This window comes from Aquarana catesbeiana, linkage group LG03, assembly GCF_042186555.1.
Source record: "Aquarana catesbeiana isolate 2022-GZ linkage group LG03, ASM4218655v1, whole genome shotgun sequence".
NCBI lineage: Eukaryota > Metazoa > Chordata > Amphibia > Anura > Ranidae > Aquarana > Aquarana catesbeiana.
In genome coordinates this window covers 385,578,721-385,589,782 of record NC_133326.1, presented here as the reverse complement: position 1 = coordinate 385,589,782, position 11,062 = coordinate 385,578,721, and the positions used below count along the sequence as shown (strand labels likewise).

The 11,062-nt window shown below is 41.5% G+C and overlaps 1 protein-coding gene across 1 annotated transcript in view; it reads right to left on the bottom strand.

Moving 5' to 3' along the window:
• Positions 1 to 548: 548 nt before the first annotated feature.
• Positions 549 to 11,062, bottom strand: part of LOC141132375 (solute carrier family 22 member 4-like) — a 106,004-nt gene continuing 95,490 nt past the window's right edge. Inside the window, exons 10-11 of the mRNA XM_073620683.1 lie at positions 10,807 to 10,942; positions 549 to 3,886 (exon numbers count right to left, since the gene is read on the bottom strand). Of these exons, the coding sequence (XP_073476784.1) occupies positions 3,796 to 3,886; positions 10,807 to 10,942 (227 nt within the window). The 3' untranslated portion in view covers positions 549 to 3,795. The remainder of the gene's footprint in view (positions 3,887 to 10,806; positions 10,943 to 11,062) is intronic.

Genomic DNA, 11,062 nt, shown 5'->3' with positions numbered 1-11,062 from the left:
AGTTAACGCTCCAACAGAAGATCCAGGGCCCCAGCGCCGGCTAACTGTACTTAGACTCACTGGCCAGTGGTTTAGTATTTTCTTTAACTCTCAGTCAGACTACTTTTTTTAAACAGATTTGTATATTGTCTCTTTTGTTACATTTGTGTGCTGCTTTAGATGCTCTATTGTACTGTATTATTCTTAGCTATTCTGTAAAGTCCATTTAAAGCCACAGGTGTGTCGGGAAGTGCGGTTCTTCTATCTAGAGTGGTGGGCACTCTAAATAAGTACCTGAAAAAACATTGGCCTCTTTGAGAGTGCAAAACATGTCATTACTTTATTATTATCTCTTAAAGTAATAAACCATTAATTGTGTTTATTTCTAAAATCTATGCTATAAATATATACCTAGCATGACTAATTAGGTAAAGGGCAAATAACCCCGCCTTCTGGAATCCTTCTGGAATTTATCTTTATATGTGGACAGTATATTTTGTCTGAAGGAATTCCATGCATTCTTGCCTGTCATTGAAATTAGCAGAACAAAAATGGCCATGTCAATAAAAGAAGTTGCCACATTTTATTTATGAACAAAGGTACATACAAAGTGGTTATTCATTTAGGGAAACTGAATTTGTGTGGTTACTTTGTCTTTACACAATACATGGTTTACATTATAAAACCTTCCAAAATGGTTAAAGAACATGGGATTCAAGGTCTTTTGGAGATCATAAGTTTAATTTTTTGCAGTTGTGTGTTACCGATGTAAAACATTTGCCTCAAAGAGCTGAAGGCCAATTGCAACAAAAACCTTTTTTCGTTTTAGATGGCATGGTGAAAGATTAGAACCTCTGAGCTTATATTGCTGTGTCTCTATTATATTTTGCCTCACTTTCTGTTTGATGGGGGTCTAATGGAACAGGAAGTTGGAGGAAGTCTCCCCAAAGGGAAAACGGACAAAATCTGAGGTGTGACTCAAGTTCTAAATGTTAGCTAGTTTAGTTTTATTGGAGGAGAATCTCTGGTTCTTACCACTGCATCCTAAGTACAAGTGTGTGTATATTTCATTAGGTAAGTATCTGATGTGCATGGCTGATAGTTGTCACTAGTCACTGACACTTTTAACACTTAATGATCTAAAAACATTTTTATGATAAAAATGATTATTATGTAAGGCTATATAAGGCTATGACAGGCAGATATATTCTGCAGCTGGATGCTGTAGTAAGTGGTACTCATGTTTAGGGACATATGCCCTAAACGTAGAATACCTGCGTTCCAGGCATGCGTTCCTTAGCACATATGGTCCTAAAATTGAATATCACTAGGGACAGCATCTAGCTGCAGCACATCAGCCCTCAGCTTATTTTTTCCTGTCATAGACTTTGACAGGCTACAGGCAGCATGGCTGAACTCTGTACCTGTGCCTCCCAGTCACATGAAACTAGAGGGAGTTGACACACAGGGGCTATGCTCCCAGTGGACATGAGTATTCTTTCTGGGTTCTAATCCTTTCCTAAACCACAAAAACATGTTTTATTTTAATCTGGGTTCCCTGTTGCAGATTTCCATCACCATCTGTCCAGGTTCTAACCGTTCACCACTCTGTAACTAAGAAAAGAAAGGGTTTTGGCTGGAGTTACACTTTGATGCTCATAAGTAAGCCAAGATTTGTAAAGGCACGTGTACATATCTGAATGTCACCAATATGTGGTTGAATAACAAGAATTATTTAGAAAAAAAATAATCACAACAATAATAAAACATCTTAGAACAATAAAAAAAGCTCTTGATTGAAAACTTCAGTCTCAACTCCCAACACTTCTTATATGTCAGCACAAATGTGTGTGGTTTCCTTGCAGCCTGGGATTTGAAAATACATCAAGTCACAATCTTGTATTCTGTATTACATAGGCAGTTTCCAAATCCATTTTGGAATGTCGATGTGCTGTTGTCAGCTGACAGTTCTTAAGGCACAACATTCTGAGTACACAGGTATAGTTGCCAACAGACCCGATATACTGTTATTCAAAGAAGATATGTGAGGACTGACACCACACCATTTTTGGCAGCTTGGACTGATGGTAGAATGGATGACCTGAGAAAAGTTTGTCCTGGAGTGCAGCCTTTTTTTTCCAGTTATGTATAATAAACATAGAAATATCCTGTTTAAGAGGAAGGAACATCATATACAGTGCCTTGAAAAAGTATTCAAACCCCTTGCAATTTTCCACATTTCGTCATGTTACAACCAAAAAAGTAAATGTATCTTATTGGGATTGTATGTGATAGACCAACACAAAGTGGCACATAATTGTGGAGTGGAAGGAAAATGGTTTTTAACATATTTTACAAATAAATATGTGAAAAAGTGTGGTGTGCATTTGTAGTCAGCCCCCCCCCCCCCCCAGTCAATACTTTGTAGAACCTTCTTTCGCTGCAATTACAGCTGCAAGTCTTTTTGGGGATGTCTCTATCAGCTTTGTACATCTAGAGAGTGATATTTTTGTCCATCCTTCTTTGCAAAATAGCTCAAGCTCTGTCAGATTGGATGGAGAGCGTCTGTGAACAGCAATTTTCAAATCTTGCCACAGATTGTCAATTGGATTTAAGTCTGGACTTTGACTGGGCCATTCTAACACATGAACATACTTTGAGCTAAACCATTTCATTGTAGCTCTGGCTGTATGTTTAGGGTTGTTGTCCTGCTGGAAGGTGAACCTCCACCCCAGTCTCAAGTCTTTTGCAGAATCTAACAGGTTTTCTTTTAAAATTGCCCTGTATTTGGCTCCATCCATCTTCTCATCAACTCTGACCAGCTTCCCTGTCCCTGCTGAAGAAAAGCATCCCCACAACATGATGCTGCCACCACCACGTTTCACAGTGGGGATGGTGTGTTAAGAGTGATGTGTATTGTTAGTTTTCCGCCACAAATAGCGAATTGCTTTTAGGTCAAAAAGTTCAATTTTGGACTCAGCTGACCAGAGCACCTTCTTCCACATATTTGCCGTGTCCCCCACATGGCTTCTCACAAACTGCAAACAAGACTTTTTATGTCTTTCTTTCAACAATGGCTTTGTTCTTGACACTTTTCCATAAAGGCCAGATTTGTGGAGTGCACGACTAATAGTTGTCCTGTGGACAGATTCTCCCACCTGAGCTGTGGATCTCTGCAGCTTCTCCAGAGTTACCATGGGCCTCTTAGCTGCTTCTCTGATTAATGCTCTCCTTCCCCAGCCTGTCAGTTTAGGTGGATGGTCATGTCTTGGTAGGTTTGCAGTTGTGCCTTACTCTTTTCATTTTCGGATGATGGATTGAACAGTGCTCTGTGAGATGTTCAAAGCTTGGGATATTTTTTATAACCTTACCCTGCTTTAAACTTCTCCACAACTTTATCGCTGACTTGTTTGGTGTGTTGCTTGGCCTTCATGATGCTTTTTGTTCACTAGGGTTCTCTAACAAACCTCTGAGGGCTTCACAGAACAGCTGTATTTATACTGAGATTAAATTACACACAGGTAGACTCTTTTTACTAATTAGGTGACTTCTGAAGGCAATTGTTTCGCCTAGATTTTAGTTTGGGATATCAGAGTAAAGGGGGCTGAATACAAATGCACGCCACACTTTTCAAATATTTATTTGTAACAAATTAAAAAAAAAATTGATAATTTTCCTTTCACTTCACAATTATGTGCCACTTTGTGTTGGTCTATCACATAAAATCCTAATAAAATACATTTACGTTTTTGGTTGTAACATGACAAAATGTGAAAAATTTCAAGGGGTATGAATAGTTTTGCAAGGCAATGTACATTATAATTTTGAACTCATTAAAATCATGCCATTTTTTAGTTCCTCTGTATCCTCTTCTGCAACTATATGGGGATTTCTTTTGCAACATAACCTAGAAGAAAACAAACTCCAATTAATTAGGGGTATTTCATTAAATGTTATGGTATGAAGTAAAACTTGTACAGTTGGTCATCTCTGCTCCCCCCCCCCCCCCCCAATTACTGCCTTTCAAATAATAACTTCTTCTTCAGCTAATTGTAGTTAATGCAATTGATTTAGTATAGGAGAAGGTATAGGAGAAGAAGTTGTTCACTCCTTTTTGTATCCTCCGCAGTTGACACTGAAATAACCAGTTGTTTTAGTGACCCAGGGGAACAGTGATGTTACCTGATCTATGAGGTCACACACAAAACTGCAAAGTCACCCACTATTTTAGGATGATTTCCAGGGAGTTTGACCGCATAATCTGCAGGCTCGTATGCTCTGTTGGACACCCAAAACTTTCCCTAAGCCCCTGGTGTTGCACAGATTTGGCACATACACGGTGCACCAAGGTCTGCAAGTCTTGCAATGTTTCAATTTCTCGGCACCTCCAGGCACAATGGGGAAAATTTATAAAAGCTGCCTGAGACAACCCTCATCTTAAATGGAGCGCAGCCAGTCAGCTTTTACAGGTGAATTTTAATTTTCTGAGTTGAGTGGAAAAAAAATAAACATGGTAACTGATTGGTTTCTATGGGCAAGGCACCAGTTGAGAGAAATGAGAACTTTTCTCAGACACTTTTTATTAATCTACTTTCATATGTTCTGCAATGTACATATGACTGGGGCGCAATCCCCTATTAGCCATACTAATTGTTGGCAGCACTACCATCAATGACATTTTTCATTCCCTTGCAAAATCCATCACTTCCCCCTGCCAGGATGAAGTTCTGCCTAGATTACATATGCAGAGCTCCTTCCTGTGCCTCTCCTCGGCAAAATCACAACAAAAGCAGCATGCCCGCTACTCAGAAGTGCAGAATCACGTATATGTGTGGGTGTGTATATATATATATATATATATATATAGTAAATATTGTATTATATCTTCTCAACACTGAAAATGACACATTGCTACAATGTAAAGTAACATACATGATGCCGTGAAGAAAAAAAGTGATGAGGTCCCATTCCTCCAAACAGGTAAACACCCAGGGTGAGTATGTAGTCTCCTTACCCGCAGGGATGACCGCAATGGCGGTCTCACCAAGCCCAGGGAATTTGGTCTCCCAAAAACCTATATGGATGTCCTGGTCTGATAGGATCCTTATCACACAGAATTATTATAAACAAGAAGATTGCACTTACAAGATATAGCTGAAATTAGCGAGTTGGTATATTAAAAAAATAGTGGCGTCTCCTAGGGCTTCCTCCGCCTGTTGCACGCTGCACCCACCCCATGTTTTTCACTGATTTGAGTTTAGTATTTAGGACTTTTGGTGTCGGCAGCTTTTTATTATAATTTTTTCACTTTGCATTTTTCAAGCGCAGCGTTAACCATTTGGTTTTCTTTCTTATTTGCCAGCATTGCTGCACAGGTTAAAGGGGTGGGGGGTCAGCCTGTCAGTGCTCAGACCATACGCCGTATGCTGCATCAAATTGGTCTGCATGGCTGTTGTCCCAGAAGGAATCCTCTTCTAAAGATGATGCACGCAAACAGCTTGCTGAACACAAGCAGACTAATGACATGGATTACTGGAATCATGTCCTGTGGTCTGATGAGGCCAAGATAAACTTATTTGGTTCAGATGGTGTCAAGCGTGTGTGGCGGCAACCAGGTGAGGAGTACAAAGATAAGTGTGTCTTGTCTACAGTCAAGCATGGTGGTGAGAGTGTCATGGTCTGGGGCTGCATGAGTGCTGCCGGCACTGGGGACCTACCGTTCATTGAGGGAACAAGGAATGCCAACATGTACTGAAGCAGAGCATGATCCCCTGCCTTCGGAGACTGGGCCGCAGGGCAGTATTCCAACATGATAACGAACCCAAACACACCTCCAAGATGACCACTGCCTTGCTAAAGAAGCTGAGGGTAAAGGTGATGGACTGGCCAAGCATGTCTCCAGGCCTAAACCCTATTGAGCATCTGTGGGGCATTCTCAAATGGAAGGTGGAGGCGCGCAAGGTCTAACATCCACCAGCTCCGTGATGTCATCATGTAGGAGTGAAAGAGGACTCCAGTGGCAACCTGTGAAGCTCTAGTGAACTCCATGCCCAAGAGGGTTAAGGCAGTGCTGGAAAATAATGGTGGCCACACAAAATATTGCCACTTTGGGCCCAATTTGGACATTTTCACTTAGGGGTGTACTCACTTTTGTTGCCAGCGGTTTAGACATCAATGGCTGTGTGTTTGAGTTATTTTGAGGGACAACAAATTTACACTGTTATACAAGCTATACACACATTACTTTACATTATAGCAGTGTCATTTCTTCAGTGTTGCAACATTAAAAGATATAATAAAATAATTACAAAAATGTGAAAAGTGTAATATATATACACACACAGTTGTGTTCAAAAATTTACATACCTTGGCAGAATTTATAATTTCTTGGCCATTTTTCAGAGAATATGAATGATAACACAAAAACTTTTCTTTCACTCAACTGTGTTTACTCTTTAAATCATATTCACAACAGAAACTACCCAAATGACCCTGATCAAAAGTTTACATACCCCAGTTCTTAATAGTGTGTATTGCCCCCTTTAACATCAATGAATGTTTGAAGTCTTTTGTGGTATTTGTGGATGAGGCTCTTTATCTTCTTAGATGCCCATTCCTCTTGGCAAAAAGCCTCCAGTTCCTGTAAATTCTTGGGCTGTCTTGTGTGAACTGCATGTTTGAGATCTCCCCAGAGTGGCTCAATGATATTGAGGTCAGGAGACTGAGATGGCCATTCTAGAACCTTCACTTTATTCTGCTGTAGCCACTGACAGGTTGACTTGGCCTTGTGTTTTGGATCATTGTCATGTTGGAATGTCCAAGTACGTCCCATGTGCAGCTTCCTGGCTGAATGCAAATGTTCCTCCAGTATTTTTGATAACATACTGCATTCATCTTGCCATCAATTTTGACCAAATTTCCTGTGCCTTGGTAGCTCACACATCCCCAAAACATCAGCAATCCACCTCCATGTTTTACAGTAGAAATGGTGTACCTTTCACCATAGGCATTGTTGACTCCTATCTAAATGTAGTGTTTATGGTTGTGGCCAAAAAGCTACATTTTTGTCACATCACTCCTGACTGTGCCAGAAGGTTTGAGGCTTGTCTCTGTGCTGTTTGGCGTGTTGTAAGTTGGATACTTTGTGGCATTTGCGTAGTAATGGGTTTTTTCTGGCGCCTCGACCATGCAGCCCATCTTTCTTCAAGTGCCTCCTTATTGTGCATCTTTTCTTTGCATCCAATTTTCCTGGCAGTTGTGGCTGAAATTTTAGTTGGTCTACCTGACCGTGGTTTGGTTGCAAAAGAACCCCTCATTTTCAACTTCTTGATTAGAGTTTGAACACTGCTGATTGTCATTCTCAATTCCTTGGATATCTTTTTGAATCCCTTTCCTGTTTTATACAGTTTAACTACCTTTTCCCACAGATCCTTTGACAATTCTTTTGCTTTCCCCATGACTCAGAATCCAGAAACATCAGTGCAACACTGGATGAAAGATGCAAGGTTCTGTCACGAGTCCAGAAACTCACTGACTTTTTTATACACACACACTAATTACAAGCAAACAGATCACAGGTGAGAATGGTTACCTTTAATAGTCATTCAAACCCCTTTGTGTCAACTTGTGTGCATGTTTTCAGGCCAATATCACCAAGGTATGTAAACTTTTGATCAGGGTCATTTGGGTAGTTTCTGTTGTGATTTAAAAAGAGTAAACACAGTTGATTGATAATAAATAGCTTCAGCCAAACACTAACCATGAGTGAAAACATTTTTTTGTGTTATCATTCATATTCTCTGAAAAAATGGCCAAGTAATCACCTAAACAACAAGGTCTGCTTATTCATTGTGCTTATGATGTAAAAAAAATGAGACAAAGATAATTTCAGAGCTTTTTCCACCCTTAATATGACCTATAAACTGTACATCTTAATTGAAAAACAAACTGAAATCTTTTGGGGGGTTGTAAAAATAAACTAAAATAATGTGGTTGCATAAGTGTGCACACCTCTAATAACTGGGGATGTAGCTGTGTTCAGAATTAAGCAATTAAGCAATCACATTCAAGCTCATGTTAATTAGGAGTCAGTGCACACCTGCCATCATTTAGAGTGCCTCTGATTAACCCCAAATAAAGTTCAGCTGTTCTAGTAGGTCTTCCCTGACATTTTCTTAGTCGCATCCCACAGCAAAAGCCATGGTCCACAGAGAGCTTCCAAAGCATCAGGGGGATCTCATTGTTAAAAGGTATCAGTCAGGAGAAGGGTACAAAAGGCATTCGATATACCATGGAACACAGTGAAGACAGTCATCGTCAAGTGGAGAAAATTTGGCACAACAGTGACATTACTAAGAACTGGACATCCCTCCAAAATTGATGAAAAGACGAGAAGAAAACTGGTCAGGGAGGCTGCCAAGAGGCCTACAGCAACATTAAAGGAGCTGTAGGAATATCTTTCAAGTACTGGCTGTGTAGTACATGTGAAAACAATCTTCCGTATTCTTCATATGTCTGGGCAATGGGGTAGAGTGGCAAGACGGAAGCCTTTCCAAGAAAAACATCCAGGCCCGGATAAATTTTGCGAAAACACATCTGAAGTCTCCCAAAAGCATGTGGGAAAATGTGTTATGGTCTGATGAAACCAAGGTTGAACTTTTTGGCCATAATTCCAAAACATATGTTTGGTGCAAAAACAACACTGCACATCACCAAAAGAACACCATACCCACAGTGAAGCATGGTGGTGGCAGCACCATGCTTTGGGGCTGTTTTTCTTCAGCTGGAACAGGGGCCTTAGTCAAGGTAGAGATAATTATGAACAGTTCCAAATACCAGTCAATAATGGCACAAAACCTTCAGGCTTCTGCTAGAAAGCTGAACATGAAAAGGAACTTCATCTTTCAGCATGCCAACGACCCAAATCATATATCCAAATTAACAAAGGAATGGCTTCACCAGAAGAGGATAACATTTTGGAATGGCCCAGCCAGAGCCCAAACCTGAATTTGATTGAAAATCTGTGGGGTGATCTGAAGAGGGCTGTGCACAGGAGGTGCCATCGCAATCTGACAGATTTGGAGTGTTTTGCAAAGAAGAGTGGGCAAATATTGCCAAGTCAAGATGTGCCATGCTGATAGACTCTTACCTAAAAAGACTGAGTGCTGTAATAAAGTCAAACGGTGCTTCAACAAAGTATTAGTTTAAGGGTGTGCACACCTATGCAGCCATATTATTTTATTTTTTTTATTTTTACTTCCCTCAACGTAAATGATTTTAGTTTGTTGTTCAACTGAGTTGTACAGTTTATAGGTCACATTGAGGCCTGGTTCACACTAGTGTGACAAACGCTCCGACATTGGGAGCTCATGTCGCGTGACCTGTGAAAATCAATGTTTCCCTATGGGAGCTGTCTTAACCGGTCCAACCCAAGTCGGTCCGACTTTGTAAATGCTCCCTGTACTACTTTGGTCTGACTTTGATCCTACTTCAGCCCATGGGGTCATAGGGGTAACCCCAAAATCCATACAAGACCCTCATCCGAGCACGCAGCCCGCCGGTCAGGAAAGGGGGTGGGGACGAGCGAGCGCCCCCCCCCCCCTCCTGAACCATATCAGGCCGCATGGCATGCCCTCAACATGGGGGGTGGGTGCTTTGGGGCAGGGGGGCGCCCTGTGGCCCCCCCACCTCAAAGCACCTTGTCCCCATGTTGATGAGGACAAGGGCCTCTTCCCGTCAACCCTGGCCGTTGGTTGTCGGGGCCTGCAGGGTGGGGGCTTATCGGAATCTGGGAGCCCCTTTTAATAAGGGGGCCCCCAAATCCTGGCCCCCCATCCTATGTGAATGAGTATGGGGTACATCGTACCCCTACCCATTCACCTAGGAAAAAAAAGTGTCAATAAAAAAAACACACTAGACAGGTTTTTAAAGTAATTTATTAGGCAGCTCCGGGGGTCTTCTTCCGACTTCGAGGGTCTCTTCCTTTTTCTCCGCGGTCTCTTCCTTTTTCTCCACGCTCTCCGGCCTCTTCTCCACGCTCTCCGGTTCTTCACCCGCTCTCCGGTATCTTCTGCCGGGCTCCTCCGCTATCTTCTGCTCTTTTGCCCACTCTTTTGCTAGCTGTGGCCCGGTCTTCTTCCCTCTTCTCTTCTCTTCTTCCGATGTTGACACGACGCTCTCTCCCACTGTAATGCCGTGTGCGTGTTGCGCAATGACTTATATAGGGATGGGGCGTGGTCACCGGGCGATGTCACCCGGTGACCCCGCCACTTATGACGTCAGAGTCCCATCATGCCCCGGGAATGTGTTGTTATAAGGGGCGGGGTACAGGGGTACATCTAGCAGGCCATAAGCTCCTGCCTAGTTTGCCTTGTGAAAGATCCAGCTCTGTGAATACCTTCTTACTACAGTAATATGACAGCCCTCAAGGGGAAGTTTGAGTTTTTATGACAGGTCCTCATTATTTATCTGCTATACGTAATGTCTAATCATCAAATTAATACATTTAGACAAAAACCAAAGCATATCTACTACAGGAAAAAATACATTTTGAGCTGTAAGGGTAGTGGGGGTTTCAAACACAAACTCGAGTCAATGGGGCTGATTTACTATAGAGAGTGCAAAAATTGGTGCAGCTTTACCAATCAGATTCTAACTTCAGCTCGTTCATTTAAGCTTTGACAAAAAAGAAAAAACTGGAAGATGATTGGTTTATTTGCAGAGCTGCACCTGATTTTGCACTCTCCAGTTTTATAATAAACAATAAATTAACCCGAATGTTCACAAGACAATATAACCCAACTGTTGATGCTTTGGATGCTTTCTTACCCTTTTACTGTCTGAACCTGGTCCATAGTTTCTGGTAGCGGTTTACCAAAAGTTTCTGGGAACAACAATACTAACAGTCCCATGGCTACAGTCAGTGTCCCCATCAGGATGTAAGGCAACAGCCTATTATAAGCACCTGGTGAAACATAAAAGAAAGAGCAGTAACAGTCTATAGTATTTTTGATTAATTCTGTTTCAAAAAATTTACTGAATCACACTTACGCCTTAGTAGACCCTATCACTCTCAGCTGCATGC